A 21,921-nucleotide genomic window follows, 5' to 3' on the forward strand; every position below is an offset into this window, starting at 1 on the left:
AGGCAACCTAAATTCCATCTGACTTCTTATGGCTAGTAAGAGAGCTGGATGCCTCTGAAGAAGATCCTTGTGTTAAAGAAGAAGCCACCTTACGTCAGCCAACAGGAAATACAGAATTTCATTTAAGTGTGTCTGGGAAATAAACTAGAACAAGCTATAGCAAGCTAACTTCAAGGTCAAAAAAATAAACAAACTTGAAAAAAAAACACCCTTATTTTCATGTAACCCTCCATAGTGTATTTTCTAGCTTCTCTTGATGCCGAAAGAAATCTTTTCAGCCAGTGCAAACACAGCACAAACACTTGGTCCATTTACTTGTTTTCAGAAATTGAATTTAACGACCTGGAGTTGTCAGGCGGACATTTTGCCATCATTTGTCTTGGGTTACAAGAATAATCTGGAATTCCAACTTCACTATTTGCCCAACTCAGAATAAAGACGTTTTCAATAGATTTTTAAATAAATTCCTTCTTGTGTATGCCTTTAAAATACTTTTATTTGAAAGATGGCAACATTTTTACAGAATCACAGAATCACAGCATCAACCAGGTTGGAAGAGACATCTGGGATCATCGAGTCCAATCGTTGCCCTGACACCACCATGTCAACTAGACCATGGCACTAAGTGCCATGTCCAGGCTTTTCTTAAACACATCCAGAGATGGTGACTCCACCACCTCCCTGGGCAGCCCATTCCAGTGTCTGATGACCCATTCTGAGAAGAAATGCTTCCTAACGTCCAACCTGAACCTCCCCTGGTGAAGCTTGAGGCTATGTCCTCTTGTCCTATCGCTAGTTGCCTGGGAGAAGAGGCCAACTCCCACTTCACTACAACCTCCCTTCAGGTAGTTGGAGACTGCAATAAGGTCACCTCTGAGCCTCCTCTTCTCCAGGCTAAATAACCCCAGCTCCCTCAGCCGTTCCTCGTAAGTCAGACCCTTCAGACCCTTCACCAGCTTGGTCGCCCTCCTCTGGACTCACTCCAACACCTCAACATCTTTCTTGAAGTGCGGGGCCCAGAACTGGACACAGGATTCAAGGTGCAGCCTCACCAGTGCCGAGTACAGAGGAACGATCACTTCCCTAGACTGGCTGGCTACACTATTCCTAATAGAGGCCAGGATGCCATTGGCCTTCTTGGCCACCTGGGCACACTGCTGGCTCATGTTTAGCCGCCTGTCGATCAGCACCCCCAGGTCTCTTTCCACCGGGCCGCTCTCTAACCACTCTTCCCCCAGCCTGTAGCGCTGCAGGGGGTTGTTGTGGCCCAAGTGTAAGACCCGGCACTTTTTCTTGTTGAACCTCATGCCGTTGGTCTCGGCCCATCTATCCAACTTGTCCAGATCCCTCTACAGGGCCTTCCTACCCTCCAGCAGATCAACACTCCCACACAGCTTGGTGTCATCTGCGTCTAGATCATCCATAAAGATATTGAACAGCACCGGCCCCAGAACTGAGCCCTGGGGAACACCGCTAGTGACCGGCCACCAGTTGGACTTTGCCCCATTCACCACCACTGGGCTTGGCCGTCTAGCCAGTTTTTAACCCATTGAAGAGTCCACCCATCCAAGCCCCAAGTAGCCAGTTTGTCTAGGAGGATGCTGTGGGAGACAGTGTCAGATGCCTTACTGAAGTCTAGATAGATACATCCACAGCCTTGCCCTCATCTACTAAGCGGGTCACTTGGTCATAGAAGGAGACCAGGTTGGTCAAGCAGGACCTGCCTTTCATGAATCCATGTTGGCTGGCCCCGATGCCCCGACTGTCCTGCATGTGCCATGTAATGGCACTCAGGATGATCTGTTCCATCACCTTGCCTGGCACCAAGGTCAGGCTGACAGGCCTATAGTTCCCTGGATCATCCTTCCGGCCCTTCTTGTAGATGGGCGTTACATTTGCTAATTTCCAGTCAGCTGGAACTTCTCCAGTTAACCAGGACTGCCCGTAGATAATAGAGAGTGGTTTGGCAAGTTCATCTGCCAGTTCCTTCATTACTCTGGGGTGAATCCCATCCGGGCCCATGGCCTTGTGGGTGTCCAGCTGGCACAGCAGGTCACTAACCGTCTCCTCCTGGATTACGGGGGGTTCACACAGCCCCCCGTCCCTAACTTCAGGCTCTGGGGACTGAGTCTCCTGAGGACAACTGGTCTTGACATTAAAGACCAAGGCAAAGAAGGCATTGAGCACCTCTGCCTTTTCCTCATCCCCTGACACTACACTAGCCTCCTCATTCAGCAAGTGGTGGAGGCTCTCCTTGACCCTCCTTTTGCTGTTAATGTATTTGTAGAAGCTTTTTTTGTTATCTTTGACCGTAGCAGCCAAATCAAGCTCTAACTGAGCTTTGGCCCTTCTAATCTTCTCCCTACACGACCTGGCAACATCCCTATAGACCTCTCAAGTTACTCGACCCTTCTTCCAGAGCAAGTAGGCTGTCTTTTTTCCCTTAAGTTCTAGCCTAAGTTCCCTGTTTAACCAGGCCGGTCTTTTTCCCCGATAGCTTGTCTTCCTACACACCGGGACAGCCTGCTCCTGAATATTTAACAATTCCCTTTTGAAGCATGTCCAGCCTTCCTGGACTCCTTTGCCCTTCAGGACCGATTCCCAAAGGACTCTGTCTACCAACCTCTTAAACAGGCTAAAGTCTGCCCGCTGAAAATCTAAGGCAGAAGTTCTGCTCTTGCCCCTCCTTACTTCCCCCACTATCGAAAACTCTAACATTTCGTGGTCGCTATTCCCCAGATGGCCACCGACCCTCACATCTCCCACTAGTCCTTCTCTGTTCACAAACAACAGGTCAAGGAGGGCCCCTCCTCTAGTGGGCTCATTTACCACTTGCATGAGGAAGTTGTCCTCCACACATTCGAGGAACCTCCTAGGTTACTTCCCCTCTGCCATGTTGTATTTCCAGCAGACATCTGGCAAGTTGGAGTCGCCCACGAGTACAAGGGCCGGCGACCGGGCGGCTTCTGACAGCCACTTGAAAGAGCTTATAGCCATCCATAGCAGCACTCCAGTCATGAGAGTCATCCCACCACGTTTCTGTGATGGCAACCACATCATAACCTTCCTGCTGTACAGTGGCTTCTAGCTCTTCCTGTTTGTTACCCATACTGCGTGCATTGGTGTAAATGCACTTCAGCTGGGCTAGCAGCCTTGCCCCCGACGCAGGACTGTCACCCCTAGGTTCATTTGTCGTTGCCCTGGTCTTATCCCCCTCCCCCATCGAACCTAGTTTAAAGACCTCTTGATCAGCCCTGCCAACTTCTGGGCCATAACCCTTTTCCCCTTCTGACTCAGCTGTTCCCCATCCGGCATAAGCAGGCCCGGTGCCATGCAAGCCGCCCCGCCCCAAAATCCCACCTACGGCAGCAGTCTCTTAGCCACGTATTAACCTGTTGTACTTTCATAGTCCTTTCCCTATTTTCACCTAACACCGAAGGAATTGAAGAGACTATAACCTGCGCACCTACCCCCTTCACCAAACGCCCCAGGGCCCTGAAGTCCCTTTTAATTGCCCTGGGACTTCTCCCTTCAATCTCATCCCTACCCACCTGGAATACTAATAGTGGGTAGTAGTCAGAGGGCCTCACCAGTTCAGGAAGCCTCCTGGCAACATCCCTTACCCGAGACCCAGGGAGGCAGCAGACTTCCCTGTGAGTTGGGTCTGGCCTGCATATGGGGCCCTCCATTTCCCTTAGCAGGGAGTCACCTGTAACAATTACTTTTCTTTTCTCCTTTTTGGAGCTGGTTGCAACCCTCCTACTTGGTTGCTTCTGTTTACGTAGCCCCTTAGAAGGTCCTTCACCTAGATTCGTGTCTTCCTGACGCTCAGGAAGACGCTCAGGCTCCAGCACCTCATACCTATTCTTCAGGGGGACGCGGGGAGGGGAGGAAGGTCAGGATGGGATTCCCCGCCACCCTGAGCAGGGACCTGCCTCCATTCCCCCTCATCCCCTAGGTCTTCTCCTGCTCCTTGTGGAGGAGGAAGAGGATCCTCCACTACCCGGGGAGCATTAGGCTCGTCCGTTTCCCCCAGGGCAGGCAGGGAACAGCACTGCCCACCAACCTCTTCCTGGAATGCTCTTGTGCTCCTCAACCTTTCCACCTCCTCCTTGAGTCGTGCCACCAAGGAGATCAGGTGGTCAACCTGCTCACACCTCACACAGGCGAGGTCTCCATTACCCTCGAGTGCCAGGGTCAGGCTCAGGCGCTCCCTGCAGCTGCCGCCTGCACCTCCGCAGGCTTCCGCGGCAGGGCAGTTTGGGTTGCCATGTCCTTTCTTGAACCCGCAGAGGACTTAGGGCCCCGCCGAGTGGAAACCATACCTTCCTGCCCGCCTACCCTGCTACCCAGCAGTCTTTCAGGATTACTGAGAACTCTTCCTTCAGTTGTAATGCATATTTAGTTCTACTAATGTTAACCTGAAATATGCTCTTTGTTTTTAACGGATATAAATTAAATAGATACTTCTCAGAGAAACTTTTTGGAGCATTTATATTACAAAACTATACAGTTTTTAAAACTTCCTTTGCCAATTCCTCTCTAGTGATCGCTACAGTTCAGAACAGAGGTAATAAGCTGTAGCTCACTATTACTTTAGGACCAGTAAGGACAATGCAGAAGTAAAGATGTAGTTACCAGCGGTTTCTACATATCTACATAAAGCAACATACAAAAAGGAATCACTCGTATGCAGCCATCTCTCTCACCAGTTTTCAGGTCATTCAAGCACTTCTTTGAAGTTCCACTTCCATCCTTTTCACTATCTTCCTCACAAGGCTCCTTACACATGTTGGTTTAAAATTATTTTTTATTGGACTAAGTAAAGTAACTATCCTTATTTAGGGTACAAAGCTGAAAAGAGCCCAGATTTAAACTCAGGATCCCACTTCAGTGTTCTAACCCCTATTTCCAGCTTTTATTCTGCAGCTCATTTCCCATCATTTGTTAAAATGGCAAACAAAATTGAAAACAAGCAAGAAAACTGTTGTTTGAGAATAACCAAGTCTGCAGCTCTGATGGAAAAGGGAATAGGAGTTAAAACTTCCGAAAATTTCTTTGGACGGAGTTTGAACAACCTGTCCTGTCATAAGATATTGTTTAATTTTTCTTTTAAATCTTAGAAAATTCCACCCCTTTCTTTGCCCAGCCAGTAAACTTGGTTGTGTTTAAAGGTCAAATACATGTGCTAAAAATTTAATTTAAATAAAATCCAACATCAAACAATTCTACATTTTTGAAGGATAGGGACAGAACAAAGCCCATCCATTATTTTCAGTGCACAAGCCACCCTGAAAGTCCTTCAAGTTGCAACAATTTTTGATAGATATTACTTTTCAAATCAACAGCACACAAACCTCAAAACTTAAAAGGAAATTATTTGTCCATGAAAAAATTTGTTAATAAAACAACCTCAAAGGCTTATTTCAATTTAGCTTATGGATCACTTATTTGCACTAGGATACAGCTTGATTTGGATCTGATGCAATTATGATCTCCAGGGCGTTGTTCCCCTGGCTTTACTCTCAGAGCTAGTTGTTTGTTGTTGTTTTTCCCAGACTGGCCTGGCACATTTTTTTCTCAACTGATGCAACTCCACCTGGACAGAGCTGATGAGACAGTGACTGCATCTTGCCCAGAAGAGCTGGCCTTTCCAGTCCTGGCTCCTTCTCCTGTCCAGGGAAATAGGTCCAAGACAACTCCACCCAGGCTGGGCTACGAGGAAAAATGTATCTGGGCCAAAGAACCTGACAGATTCTGCATAAAAATATTCAATAAAGGTATGTAGAAGGCTGTGGGGAGCAAGCAAAGTGGCCCAAGTTTTCTACGTGTAACTCCCTTTTAAGCCTTCAAAGGGCACCAGCTAAAGCAAACACCAAAAGAAAAATGTGGTCTTCAGACATGGCCGCATATAAGGTAGTCATGTTTTAGAGCTGTTCAGCTGAATAAAAACATGGAATTTCTTTAACAACAGCTCCTCAATAAGGAAAGCTCAACAGGATACTAAGAACATAAGCAGGTAAGGAATTCAGATGCTGTTGGTCTGGCTCTGCCCACAAACTGAAGACTGTGGACCTTAATGCAATAAGTTTCTTATGAAAATGTTTATTGGCAGGCAGTACTTAGCATTACCACTGCCATTACCTATTCAACAGCAGGCAGTGTTTAGCACCACCACTCCCTTAATCCACTTCTCATCTACAAATATCAATGCATTTTTGAAGAATCAAAAATCAAAGGCATAATGAAAAACAGTATCTGGAACTACAACTGCATTTGCTTCTGAGAGAAGAGTGAAGATAACTGTAAAATCCATGATGTTATCATTCGTCACCAAATGCACAGATAATCTGCTACACGGATTGATGCGTACGGTAACTTCAGTGAGGTTCTCACATTGTAGCAGTCATTTTGAAGTTCCTTACATGTGATCACTATATATTACATAAGAATACATAGTTTTGGTTTTTCAGTACATACATTTCGGATTGATTTGCTGTGTGACTGTTCATCTGGGGATCTTTTGAAATACTTTGGGAGAATAGGAGATTTAAAAGAAGAATATTAAATAACTGATGGTAAGAAAGTATCATTTCTATTGTGTTAGAATAGGGCAGCTTAGAATTAATGTAAAAAAAGTCAAGCAGTATTAAATTGATATTCACATGTTTTTCTATATCTGTAGAACAAAATAGGTAGTCACATACTAAAATCCTCTTTCTGTGATAAGTATTATCTTAACTTGCCTCCAAGCAGTTGAAAGAGCAAGTCTTTAGCTCTGTATTCTGTAACATTGGCTTAGATGTTTTCATAGCTAGTTTTGTTTTATCTCCTTCTCTGATTCAGCACATGGTTATTTTTTAAGGACAAAACTGCTTAAAGATAGTAGTGTTTAGACAACTAGCAAGGTTTGCAAGCTATATGAACAGAGTAAATTTGAAACTAGCATGTACTTCCAACTCTTAATTTGTAAGCTAATCTGTGAGTCTCAGAATCACCAACACATCTAGGTATGTTTCAGGATTGTTGCCTTCTCTATTGTAAATTTGAAGAGTTGGCACCCAGCCCTTTTACGCACTAATCCTAATTTCTAAAAAGATCTCTTATCACTAATAAGCAAGTGCACAGAGCACTATAAAGTAGACAAATGATAAAATACAGGAAAAAAAGCAAAGTAAATGACTAGAGGTACAGAGAATGTTACCCAGGAAAAAAGCCTGAATAAATAGGAGTCATCCAGCTTAGAGGAAAAGTACATAGATAGATATGAAGACAGTATCCAAATATATGAAACAAAGCCCTGAGGGAAAGGAAAGCAGTATGAATAAGTTCTGCTCCATATCTGTGAAGAGCAGAAGTAACATAAACTGTAGCAAGGAAGATAGCTGGAAAACTGATCAAGGCAGTGAAGCTCTGGAACAAACTGCCTCAGGAATAAGCATGAGTGGGTCAAAATTATTTCAGAAAATCTGTTTCAGCCCTGTGCTGCTTTGTAGAAATGAATATTTTTCCACTTGAAGGCTACCGGTTTTTCTCCTGCACCTCTAAGTATGCACCATAACGTCTCAAGAAGGGCTGCCCTCCCCAATGCCATGCTTGAATTCCAATATCCTACTTACTATCTCTAACATGCAGATATTGAAAACCCTTCAGTATATAGATAAGCATAAGAGAACTGCCAGGGAGAGGCAAGATTAATTTGTCATGTGAGAACAGAAAAATATCTCAGCGCAGTTGCTTGAATAAGGGCAAGCAAGAGCATGCAGGAAACTGCAAACTGTTCAGCCTAACCTCGATCACCAAGAACAGATGGTCACACCTATGCACACAACAAACAAGAAGGTGACTTGGAATAGCCAGCACAAATTTACCAGACTGTGCCTGACCAACCCTGTTGCCTTCTGTAATGTTATTACTAGCTTTGCAGAACACAGGAAAGTGGTGAATGTGATTTACTTCGACTTTGAAACAACCACCACAGGTGTCCTTCCAGCCAAACTGGAGAAATGCAGACTGGATGGGTAGATTACAAGGTAGATGAAAACTGGGCTCAAAGAAGAGCAGTCAGAGGTTAAAAGTCCAAAGTCCCTATTGATAGTCTTTCTGGTTCTCAAGCAATATCCACAGTAATTCCTAAACTCATTTCAGTAAGGGAGAATGTTTTGTGGTTTATATACATCTGGGAAAGAACTTGGGTTGGGCAAATAAAAGAAGATGAGTTGTCCATAATGATCTGCTTTCAAATTGAAGGGAGACAAACTAGACTGAGACATCCATTCAGAAATAGGTATCAATCAAGCTGCCTTCCTAAATAATCTTTACAGATGGCAGTGCAATTAGTGAGACAGACACTGCTGCACTCCTGATGCATGAGTTTGAATGGTTTGTTTCTTTGTCAAGATTTAATATTTAAGTAGACACACCCATGCCCATCTCGTGAGAATGACAGTCCAGTCTGTGGTTTAGTTCATAGGTTCTCAAAAGATCAAATAAAAGGTATCTAAGATAGTCTTGAACACAAAGAAGTATTTCATCAGAAGGCAATGTAATAATCTGTTTCTAGTAGAAGCATCTAGAAACAGGAAAGTACAATCTGCCCATCACACTGAGATTGCACATGTAGAGACCATGCCCATTACAGCACACGACATTTAACAATTCTTAAATGCATGCAAGCCTGTAAGAATGTACTTAGTACCTTACTACTATCTAATGGGATTTAATTTCTTTATATAAATCCCTCATTATGCTATGCACAGTTGAAACAGGCCTCTTTAAAATAATATGCATCAAAAGATGAAAATCGAATGGGATCATCCCTTCTCTGAAGTCACAATGGCTTTTCACTTCCAACATTGCAACCATCATATGATCACACACAGTATCTGTGTTCTCTCCTCAAAATCTTCTTCTAACATCCAAGACATACAGGACTTCAAAAAGTGCAAGGATTAATAGCTTTGGATGTGTACTTGGCAATCGTGCTTGCAATATTCTGTGTTTTAACTTTGGAACAAGTTCCCCACTTTTCAGCGGCAGACAGCTGATAAAGCAATTAAATATCTATCTGAAGTATACACAAGAATTCTTAGGTTTTGCTTGATATCACACACTAAACTCAGAAAGAATAAGCAAACTTCATCAGTTAGCAAAACCAGTAATCAAATATGAAATGCTGTTATGCTTTGAGAACTGCAATTTGGTCTTGTCAACTCATTCAAGTCTATCAGCAAAGCTTTTGATGGGTTATTCCCTTGCAGTTTAGAAAGCTATAGACACAAACTGAAAAAAAAATGCCCAGTGTTTCCAACAGAGCAGTCAAAATAAAGTGGTTTCACTTATGTTCTTGGTCTCCAAACTGAATATTCTCACACACGTCTATGACACTAGCTGGATACAGCCGAGTCCTATAATAAGGGTTGATTCCAACTGCACACAGTTTTTCCAGCTGGAAAACGTACCTCATCTTGCACCATTAGATGAGATGGATCTCAAGACTGATGACCTGGCTTCTTATAAAAAAAAGTAACAGATTAAGAAAAATCACAGGTGACCCTTTCTATCTTTTTCTGTATTGTTCCACATTCTGGTTTGCAGAGATCAAAGAAAAGTTCAAGCAAATGTCTGAAGAAAGAAGTAACAGACTTCCAGTAAGTCTTTAATTAAAGAGTGTGAAAATAGAAACCACTAATAAGATAAATACTTGATGATTTTTGGAAGTGATATCGAATTCCAAAATTTGGCAGAAATTATTTTTTTTAGCACTATGAACGCCTTGTGAAGCAGAGGTATTGTTAACTCATCTTAAGAAAACTAAAGTATTAAGTAAATTGCTTTCTAAATCAATGGATTAGAGAAAAAAAATGGAAAACGTATTTATAGTAAGTATACAACATGTAAAATAAAAGCTATATGTATGATTAAGTGAGTACTAAGATAAACCACAAATACTTATTTTTGCTACTAACAAAGTGTTTTTTCTGTTCTCCCACCTATTTCCCTTCCTACTCAGGATATGGCAGACTATATAGAGTTTACGTTCTTTGACTGTATTTCCAAATTCTATATGCATTACAACACCCACTCCATTTTCACCACATTGCCTTTTATCTACAGAGACAAAAGAAAGCAGTGGGGAATAATCTCTATTTCTAACCCATTTTCTATGTCCATATTTACTTTTTTCTTTTAATTGTCCATCCAGTGTTTTATCGGAAGAAAATGAAAAATGCCAGTAAAGAAAAAACTACCATCAGCCACACAAAAGGAAGGTTTATGCTAATTTTGGGGCAAAATAGGGGCATGTACACCTGTGCACAGGCCCATCAGCTAGGCAATCTGTGTATGACTGACTGCATTTTTACTTGTACTTCACTCAGGCACGTATCCAATTGTTCGTGGAGAATTTATGGTATGTAGAAAGTTATGCTGCTCTCATCACTGATCTTGTAACCTAGTGTGCAGTAGATAACGTTAATTACTAAGGAATGTTCTCTGACTTGAGTATATTAAACACATAAATATTGCTTCACAACTTCACAGAGCTTTAAAACTAGATGGTCTTTCCTGTGCCAGTTTTGTTTGACAACTGATAAATGTTTTAACACTACAAAAGCAAATTAATGGGAAAAAAAGTTAGAAAAAACAGGTCATGGAAAAAATATTCACAATGCCTGAGATTTCTACACTGAAATAGGGCATAAATAAGAGTATTCATTTCCTTTGTGTGCTAGAGCATCTCTAATTTTTCTTCAGCCTTAATACTATGAACGAACTTACATTCTCTTCAAATAAGTATACTAATAGCATATGATAGAATCACAGAATTGTTTTGGTTGGAAAGGACCTTTAAGATCATCAAGTCCAACCATTAATCCAGCACTGCCAAGTCCACCACTAAACCATGTCCCTCAGCACCACATCTACTCGTCTTTTAAATACCTCCAGGGATGGTGACTCCACCACTTTTCTGGGCAGCCTGTTCTAGTGCTTGACCACCCTTTTGGTGAAGAAATTTTTCCTAATAGCCAACATAAACCTCCCCGGAGCAACTTGAGGCTGTTTTCTCTCATCCCATCACCTGTTACTTGGGAGAAGAGACAGACATTCACCTCGCTACAACGTCTTTTCGGGTAGTTGTAGAGAGTGATAAGTTCTCCCCTCAGCCCCCTTTTTTTTCCAGGCTAAGTGATGTCCATTGCTGATTTTTGTAAGTATTTCTGAGTGGAAAGGGACCATAATAATCATCCGTTACCTTACTGAGGAATTTACCTTACTGAGAAATTTTGCTTTCTAAGAATTCATTACTGCACATTAACAACATACTAATGCTTTTATCAACTCCTATTTGATCATATTACTAAAACTGGGAAGTACAGGGGGACTGATAAAAGCCTGGAAGATTAAAACGAATAATCATTGATGCAAAGCATTTACCAAAAATGAACTAGATCTCACAATGATTTTGTTTGTGTGTGCACGCCTGTGCCTCTGTGCTAGAGAGTCTGTGTGAAATCGCCCTCATGACTGGCTTACTTGTGTGCAAATTTAGTCTAAGTGTAAATCTTCCATTGGAGCAAAAATCACAAAATCTGTCCAAAATTCAAAACAAGTTCTTTAGCTCAAAAAGTTTGCATAATTAGTGTTTCAATCCTTTAAAAAAAAAATCTTATTTATGATGTTTATACAAAGACTTGATAAACAGACAAAATAAATTAACTACTACACCATCACCAATTGAGTCGCAGTAGATTTTTCACCTACTAAGGAGCACTGAATAATTGACACAGGCAGGGACATTTTTATTTGAATTGCCAGACTTTGCCTTCCTCATAATGAAAACAAAAAGCAGGAAGAAATGCTGAAGAGATGCAGTATTTATGCTTGTCATAGCATAGATAAAAGCTGGTTCTTATCAGTAAGGTGGCAAATGAGGGGCTACCAATGTGGACCAATTTCATAGTCGTGTTCACAACAGTAAATAGCTGTTAATAAGCTTTATGACAAAGGAAGGAGATCTATTGATTTGAGCTGAATGTGCAACCCCCTCACTTTTACCTGAGACAGCTCTTCATCAAACTAAGAGAATTCATGGTTCTCAAACCTGACTGCAGCCATTTCCCTACCCATGTAACAAGCTATGCTTCAGCATACACTGTGCTATAAATAAAAACTGTGCCCTGCCATGTAATCCAACCACTTCAGTATTTGTGTGAGCCAGAGATAATGGAACTCTGCCAAAATTTCCCGGTCAGACAATACAGTTTTCTTCTTGTTATTTGTAACCCAAAGCTCAATTTGTTACCAACTTTCAGACTACTGTGCCCGTTCTTTTATTTTCAGCATATGCTGTGCATGTTGTGCAGACACACTGAGATTTAAAAAGAAAAGTGATGTGATAGGGTCTGAAGTCTTGCATTTTTCTCGCTCTGCATTCTTCTTGTTCATGTATAGGCTTGAACTGTGGTAACGAGGGAATCAAAACTGCCAGAAAATGTTTTAACTTCAAGTCAGGAAACAACCTTCTGGGACATTTCAAGTTTACATATTAGTATTTTTGAACCAACCACAATTTTATGTGTTCCAAAATTATTCCAGACTTTTATATCATAGAAAGAAAAATTAAAGTGAATAATTAATATAAAGCAGAGGCAAACAGCTGACAAAAGGAGAAGAGATTTTTCCCTATACAAGTTCAAAAATAATGTTATCCCATATACACTGCTAGTCCTCTAAGACTGGCCAGGGTCCCAAAGTATTAATTATGTAAACTCATATCAAGCAGTCTGTGGCCATTTATAGATTCATAAACTAATGCCACAACTGCTGGTGATAGGAAAGAATATTATAATCTTACTGCTTTATTGAATCGTGCTTTTTCTGGGCAGATTTCAAGAATAATGCAAAAACTTAAAACTATACAAAAATGCAGAAATAACCCTACAAAAGAAATTCCCTCACACTTCGGGAACCCATTTTTCCATTGAGTCTCCAGCTTCAATGACAGCACTGAATTACAATCCTTTGTTAAGTACGGACAGTAACACTCTAGTGTTAGCACACCACACACACACACACACAAATAAATAAAAATCAAATCATGCACAGAGGTTTAGGTACTTCATTATGTTGGGTTATATTGAGGTGGTTTTATTCACATGGAGCCCTGCTGCCTTGACACATTTGTTCAAGGTAAACAGAGTTTGAGTAAAAACCATGGCTAAAATTAGCCTAAGAAAAAACTGTGTATTCACTTGCTACATTTATTTGTCTTCCAGAAAACACTCTAACGAATATTAAATCATTACAGAGTGATGGATCTCAGCAACAACTCTAAAGTATTTCACAAAACAGAGGTTAGATTTTGTCCTCTGAGCAAATGCAGCAAATGCTCTCCTCCAGACTGGTACAAGACTAGCTTTTTTCTACTAAAAAAGCATTGCCTACCTCCCCGCCTTTAGATCTAGTGTTTCCAGTAGCTAGTGCCTCAACTCTTTATCTGCATTTTATTCAGCAACTCTGAATTGCTGAAGACTCTGAGTTGATATTCTTAATGTGACCGTCCTTATGTAACCTTGCCTGGATACCTGCACCTTCTGGTGACATCACTTTGGTTAAGCAATGAGTGCAAAAACATTTAATTCTGGTGACCACAATTACAATCGCAACTTCATCAACAGCAGAAATTCGCTTGGTGGTTCAAAACTTCACCTGTTTTTAATTCACCTTGGCATGACACACACTGGTTTGTTCACGTGGGGAGGCTTAGGGTTGATTTAGCCAGAGCATAATAGCATATGATTGGTATGTTTTGAGGGACACTTTTGCTGAGAAAGTTGGCCCAGGCCTTGCCCACACAAAGGTTTGATTCATGATGCTGCCAGTAGTCATTTTCACAAACACTATCCTCACAGCAAAATAAGACAAATATATCTTTCATAAAGCAAACTTGTATTACATATGTTCGCCCATATTGTAGAAAATCTAGTTTCTAACTAAGGGTATTTGAATTAAGGCCTGTCAGGCAAGCTTGCGTGGCATACGGCCTGCCTCTGGGTACCCTCTTCCACTTGGGAGCAAACTACAGACTGGGCTGTTTTGCTAAGTGCACCTGCTTCAGGCCACTGCTTTTCCAGAACACTAATACCTGCCTCTCTTTGCACCAAGATTTTATGTGACATTGCTGCACAATCCATGCCAGTGAGTAAGTCTCCAACCATCTCCTGCAAAAGGCAGTAGTCAAGGACACTCCACAGCAACAAATTTATCCTGCTTACCAATAATTTCAAGTCTGCACTTGAATTTCCCCAGGGAAAAGAAATCTGCTAGGAGCTGTATGAACAGTTCTGACTATGGCAGGTCACTACTAGCCATTTTTTCTCCCTGGAGAAGACAGAGCTTTCTGTTTGCACATGCAACACGCAGTACAGACCTGGTAAGCCCAAACACTCTGAAGAAGCCTCAGACCCACTGACCATTCACAGTATCACTAGTCAATAGATATACAGACTATACTGTCTGTACACTGTAGGTCTGGCCAAAAAGCAGCAGCAGGATTTAGCCTATAGTTCTCCCCTCAGGCAAGCTATATAGCTTGTCCTGCTGGAACAGTTAGATAAAAAAGATTATATGGAGAAGGACTGAAAAATAATCAAAATTGAAATGAAGAGGTGGAAGGTTATAGAGATTACCCAGCAGTGAGATCATTTTAGAGGCATTCATATGCTATGGAATTTAATCCTGGCAGTATCCACCCAAATGTATCATCACGCTGTCACACCACTGCCTGTGCCAGTTATAAAAATGGGATTCTGGTATTACAGATTATCTTTGAACTCAGAAGCCTGACGCTCAATACCAGGTTTTGATATGTTTTTTGTGCGATCCTAGGACACAACTGTCTGCATGATAAGATAACTTTGATTAAATGAGCTGCTATAATGGCAACATTCTTACGGGTTGTTTTCATTTTCAGCAAAGAACAAGCCAAATTTGCCATGACATATCTACTGACTGAAAACCCTAGCCACTCAGTTATACCAGATAAAGGGTCCCTTTGAAATTTCTGATAAGACTTCATTGTCATTTATGTGCCATTAAACATAAAAGAAGTATTTCACACAAATTAAATTAGTTTTGCACTTTTCTTTCCAGACACTAAAAAAATATGAAGTTCAATAGTTTAGTCCAAACCGGCCCTCCTTCATTAGAATGTGTTTTTTAAAGGTTAATGCATTGCGTATTCTGAAAAACAGTTCCCAGAAAGATGTTTTGTAAACTATGGAGAAAGTAACATATAAACCACACGTCACTTCACTCCTTTTGTGGCATTTTGATATGTCAGCTTCATTACGTGTTCAAAAAAAACAACTTTCAGGAAACTTTTCCCTGTCTTACAATTTCTGCCCTGCTATCCTAGTGCTACCAAAGGGGTGCTGTTGGGGGGAGCAATGGCGGCACAAAAGTTTAAAGATTAAGGTTTGGCTGTCGCAGTATAGTGACTGTGACGATACATTGAAATAACTCAACATTGTTTTAACTGCTTGAGACCAGTAAGTGAAAACACATGCTGAGTTTAACCTCTGGTTAGGAAGAAGTATTACATAACACAGCATAGCCAGCAAATCTAGCTATGAATAAAATCAGCCCATTCCTTTCACAAATGTCAACGGTAAGTTTTGAAGTATACTTAAATACAGCGTTCACTCTCAAAGGGATGTCAGTTATAATTACCATAAATATAAATCTATGCTAGCAGTTATCTACAATATTTTCTAACATTCCCGTACACTTACCAAACAAACAAACAAAACTTGGAGTAAAACTATTATTTTTCCCACTTATCCCCACAATTAACAACTGTAGAAACAAGAAAGTTTTGTATCTGGTTTTCCCTACGTGAGTCTGTAAGTCAAGCTCTTTCACATGGTCCCATAAAGAATGTCAAGTCTGTAGTCTTTCTCCCTAAGAAGGCAGCAATGAGGAGGAAGGTGAATTAAGGTTTCCTGAGTCTTTCCTGGAAAGCAGAACAGGACAGGCCTGAATCCTGGAAAGCAGAACAAGGATGGGCCTGAATTCCAATCTACCTGATGACTAATTCAAATAGTAGGAAAACCACAGAAGTGAGAAACATTGGGGAAAAAAACAAAACTAAACCAGAAAAACATTCAGGCTCTTTTTAAAAACTTCATAAAACTGAGTTTATAAGAAGGGGTCAACCCCAAATTCTTTTCAGCTCTTACAAAGAAAAACAGAACATGAAGATACAAAAAAGCTATCCAAAACAGAGATTATAGTGAAAAAGTGCATTACTATGCACATCTCTCTCATAACTGGAAAGTCAACTGGCAAAATCAAAACCATGAAATGCTGTTTTACCAAACACTAAGAACTTGTTCCACAAATGTTGCCTTCAACAACATTTGTATCAGGTCCAGCTGGAAAGATGCCAGTGAAACACGGTTTACAAGGCAGCACAATCTTGTGGATTATGTCCTGTAACTTGTTTATTCTTGGCTCTGTGGCTTTGCGTTTTCATCTCCCTCTCAGATTCAGGATGCTTAACTTACCAACTACTTCTCTAAAGAAAGACAAGACTTTTTGGCTGTACTCAATGTTGAGGTGCTGGAGCGAGTCCAGAGGAGAGAGACCAAGCTGGTGAAGGGTCTGGAGGGTCTGACCTACGAGGAATGGCTGAGGGAGCTGAAGTTGTTTAGCCTGGAGAAGAGGAGGCTCAGAGATGACCTTAGTGCAGTCTACAACTACCTGAAGGGAGGTTGTAGCACAGTGAGAGTCGGCCTCTTCTCCCGGGCAACTAGTGATAGGACAAGAGGACACAGCCTCAAGCTTCGCCAGGGGAGGTTCAGGTTGGACATTAGGAAGAATTTCTTCTCAGAATGGGTCATTAGACACTGGAATGGGCTGCCCAGGGAGGTGGTGGTGTCACCATCTCTGGATGTGTTTAAGAAAAGACTGGACCTGGCACTTAGTGCCATGGTCTAGTTGACAGGGTGGTGTCAGGGCAATGGTTGGACTCGATGATCCCAGAGGCCTCTTCCAACCTGGTTGATTCTGTGATTCTGTGAATTCCTGTCTAGAGAGACAATGCCTCTGCATTGCAACTGTTTCCAATCATTAAAATATTTCAAGTACAACAGTGTTGAACCGAAGAATTACAAGTTGGATGGCACTGGCATAGTGGTATAAGGGAAGAGACAAATATAAGTGGAAAATGTCCAATTTATCTTCTTTCTGATGAAAAAGGAAGCTTTAGAAGCTGGACATCATTGAAGGGACAGTGGCTCAAATAGTTGATAAAAGACCATTCCTAGTTGTACCATCATCTCCTGCCCTGCTGCTCTGTGACCCCTCACATAGTCTCCATGAGCACGGACTACAGAATTTTCTTAGCCGCTGATCCCTCAAACAGAAACTCATGAAATTCAAACATAATTGTAAAAATGGCATTTCCTCCCCAGTAAAACACAATACCCACAAACCTTCTCTTTCCAATTAGATTGCCTTTACTTACATCTGTAAAATCTTAATGTAGAAAGAGTCTGAATTATGACACAGATTATAACTGCCTCATCACTTGTCATTTGCTACAGTAAATGTGAACAAGAAACAGGGTGTTCACCTGCGCTTAGGGCACTACACTAGGACCAGATATAAGTAGAGGCTTATTTTCTATATAGGCAAAACTATTATAATGCAGGATACATAGAAGGAGTGTAAAGTTTCCACTGGAAATTTTAACTGATATTTCCCTGATTTTGAGTCATGTCGGTAGTGTTTCCAAATTATTCCCCCAACTGTGCCTTAGTTTTTGAAGTCAAAATAATTAAAGAAAGACTTTGTTAATAAAGAACACTCTTTTGAGAACAGCAATAATGTTTTCTTTGTCATTCAAACACACATTTGTGGAGGTGAAAATATAAAAATATTTGGGAAAAGGGAGTCGTGCATATCTGCACACAACCTCTTAAATAGCTCTGGAAGTCACTGACACCCAAAGGGTCTACTGTCTCTGTTCCTTTGCAGCTGCAGGAGGCAAGAAGTTCTTTCCACCTTGTATCACTGAAAGGAAATCCCAGTCCATGAGACCAGGGATCAGTGTGTTTCACCTCCTGGAGCGAAGACTTGAGCACTAGAATTACAAAGCAGTAGTACGAACAGCAAGATTTACACTGATAACCTGTTCACAGGAGTACCTGAACCACCAGAACGCGAGTTTGGCTAGACTGTTTTCCCTCAAGTTATGAAACTGATTCCACTGTTCTCCATAGAGCAGGAGTGACTCTGGAGCCTCAGCTACATAGTTCATGACTTGAAGAGCACAGGAATTCACTGGAATTCAAGCTTGCTTAGCAGGGCAGAGTAGCCCTCTTAACTGAATACTACCACTACATATCCTCATTTTAAAAATATTTTAAGATCCAAATATACTCTTTGCTTATGAAAAAAATTCTGTACTCCCTATCAAACAAGGGAGTGTTGTAGAAAAAGACAATCCTTTGAACATTTCTAGATAACAGCTAGGTACTAATAATAATAACCTGAGAGGCAACTCCAAACAAAAGAATTAGACTGATGTTTCAACACTGCAATGGGAGAATCTTTAAAAAGCTATTTCATTGAAAAGAAATGAAGTTTCCACCTGCAGGTTTATGCATTTGGCAAACAACTTCACTTCTGCAATGTTATTTTAGGACAGGAAAAAATGCATCCCAGAATTAATCTCCCACTGACTGCAGTGGATTGGTAGCTTTGTCTGAGTTTCACAATTAATATAAATTTACAGCAACTATTCTATGATAGTGAGCAGAAAATCCAGTGAAACCATTTAAAGAGACAAGCACTAGAAAAGTATGAAAAACTCCACAGTGGCTCCAGAAGATGAGCTTAAAAGAAAGCCACTTCCAAAAAAACAACACCAGGGGGGAAAAAAAAAAAAGAAGGAAGAAAAAAGAAATCTTTAAAAAAAGTCTCTTGGGGACGGGTGTGGGGTGAAAAATCACCCCTTCTCCCCAAAATACTTTTAAGTTCCCCAGCTATGAAACAGAATCTCCTAGGGAGCACTCAAAGTGCTGATTTCTTAATAAATGTTCACATAAGGAACTAAACCACAGCTACCTTTCCAAATGTTACTGGTTGCAGGAGACTGCAGATGTAAAATGCATTACAAAGCACAGTGGACTCAGGCAAGCACTTCTACAAAGTGAGAGCAATACGTGCAGTACAGAAACGTTCGTGAAAGTGCTGTTTTAATGCCAAGGTACTACAAAGTGTTTCATGATCTAGATATAGAAATATTCTTTTTGTTTTACTCTATGACTGTTCTTCCTGCAGTAATAAAATACTATTAAAATGCCAATGTTACATGGGTGACATTAGCAAGGAAGAGAAGAGATCCCTGCCAGGTCTGCAAATCTATTATACTTCCAGACTCCAGGAGAAAGGAATAGTTAAACAAATATTCACACAGGTTTGGAGGGGTTTTTTCCTTCTTCTGGAAATTCTAATAAATCATATTTTTCTCCCTCAAAATGCATACAACCTGACCTACAAAAGTCAATTCCTATTGAATCGTTAAGGATGGGTATAAAGGGAAAGCATAAAAGTTCTTTCAAGACAGAACTGAAATCTTCCACTAACAACACAGGGTGCTTATAAGTCACATTTTCGTTAAGATCTTAAACCACAAACCTGCACAATGCTGTCGAAATAATAAAATACAGTTACTTTGTTTCATAGCACAGCTCACTAGAGTCACAAGATACCATGAAAACATTCGAACTTGTTTTATCCAAGAGCTTTAAAGTTACTCTCTTGTACCTGGACTCTGCCCTGTCGACTGATCTTCTTTCACCTTTTCCATTATCTTTAATCATTCCTAACATGTTGAAAGCAAATTTCCATGGCAAAGCACAAGCATTAAAAAACAAAAAGCCCCACAACAGAAAAACAAACAAAAACCCAGAAAGTTGTCATAGCTACTTGCCTCTTGGCAATTTCTGAGCATTTCCCAGGTTTAGTGCAATATATCCACAGAAAAGGAGAAAGACCAGTCTTGACATCATGGTCACAAACCCAACCTCGCACTGGGAATGATTCTGACAGGTATCACACAAAAGTGCTGCAGCTGCATTTAAGTGAACTGTTCTCTCTGTGACAAGAGGCAGCAACACTTTGACACAAGCTTAGTTTACACAGTGGGAGGAGACAGGATGACATCATTCACTCCCACTGGAAAAGGAGAATTAGCATTAAAAAAAAATATAATATTATCAGGCTTCCCCTACAATAATATTCTGGGGTTTGTTACAAGGTCTTTCCACCACCCAGGATAAGAGATTACCTTTTGATCACTTAAATTTCATGCAAATAAAACCAGGAATATCAAAACTTCTATTAACTGAAAACTCATCTGAGAGACATTTTCACTGTTTTATCCAAGAAGCTGGACTTAAAATGCAAAAATATAATTCACAGTACTCAGAAAACTGTTTGCTATATTGAACTCAGTATTTTTGTGATCTCAAGATTTTGCTTAAGATTAATTCTGGCTAGATGTGGCTTTCATCCAGGCAAAATAAATACTAGTTTCATTTGACATGACACTATAAACAGGTATGATAAATATTTATTCATCAAAAGATCTGTGTTTGAAAAAACTAAATGTCATTTTTTTTTCACTTGTATCTGACTTTGGCAATTTAAAAATATTTTATATTTTCCCTTTCATACATTTCTGGTGAGCCAATGGGCACAATGCACACTGAAAGCAAAAAGGCAATGCATCTCCTTTCAGGGGCTAGATCCTCTCAACAGTTACATAACTGTAAATGAAAAAGAAACTCCATTATTCTATTAAAAGCTGTTTCACTCAATGATTACAACGAGCCAACTAAGCACAGAATTTGGTCCTACTCACAACTGAGAAGGTGGGAAGGAAAGGGTGAGGCAGAAGAAAAAGGCTACAACTGAATAAGGAAGAATTTCCTCTCAGTATCTGGAAAACATCCCAAAAGAGACTAAGTCTATTCAACTAAGTAGGGATATCTCTCTCCCTCCCTAAAAAAAACCACCCCAAACCAAACAAGAAAAACCCAAACAAAAAAAACCCCAAACCAGTCCCTAAAAAGAAAAAAAAACAAAACCAAAAACCAACAACAACCAAAACCAAACATATCCATTGCTTGCAATACGTAAAGCTCTTCAATATGCTCAGTCTGTTCCCACTCCCCCCTTGCCTGGACCTGACATCATCCTACTTTCATACAGTGTTCTATAAGCAGAGAAAAATCACAACATTAGTGCCTGGGCTGGGTAGAAACAAAGTAGTTTAAAATAAAAGGGTAATATATTAAAGCATACAGGAGCATGTCTTAAAAAACAGATTAGTACTGTATTTAAAAGACCCCACATACTCCTTAACTCATGAAGAACTTCAAAACAGAAGCTAACAGTAATGGTCCTAGACACAAAACCAAGGAATTTCAAGCTGTATGGACAGCACACAGTTATAACAAAAACCATTTGACAATGGAAATGTTTTCCAGCCTGATCACACCCTCTTAATTCTGACATAAGGCAACCTTTTTCTGATTCACTAACCCAAATCTGGGAAAAGCAAGTTGGAAGTCAGTATTATAGACAGACCCCCCAAAATCCCCAAACACTATCACCTCAAGGATCTTTGGGAGGATTCAAATCCTGAATATGAACACTATGAACAGATAAATGCAACAGGTACAATCTGGATAAGATGAAAAGATGCTTAAAAGCCCATGCAGTGGGACAGAAGTCTCCCAAAACACTGACCATACCTGATGGCAAAAAGAGTTTCAAATGACAGAAAGCTGGATACACAGAGCAAATGTGCCATTCTTCTTTTTTTTGGTTGAAATACTATTTTCA

General features: G+C 40.7%; 1 protein-coding gene across 1 annotated transcript in view; it reads right to left on the minus strand.

Moving 5' to 3' along the window:
• ABI3BP (ABI family member 3 binding protein) overlaps nt 1–20,153 on the minus strand; it is a 160,824-nt gene extending 140,671 nt beyond the window's left edge. Inside the window, exon 1 of the mRNA XM_068417343.1 lies at nt 20,003–20,153. Coding sequence (XP_068273444.1) covers nt 20,003–20,081 — 79 coding nt within the window. The 5' untranslated portion in view covers nt 20,082–20,153. The remainder of the gene's footprint in view (nt 1–20,002) is intronic.
• Nucleotides 20,154–21,921: the final 1,768 nt, after the last annotated feature.

The sequence above is a fragment of the Nyctibius grandis genome, chromosome 23 (assembly GCF_013368605.1).
Source record: "Nyctibius grandis isolate bNycGra1 chromosome 23, bNycGra1.pri, whole genome shotgun sequence".
NCBI lineage: Eukaryota > Metazoa > Chordata > Aves > Nyctibiiformes > Nyctibiidae > Nyctibius > Nyctibius grandis.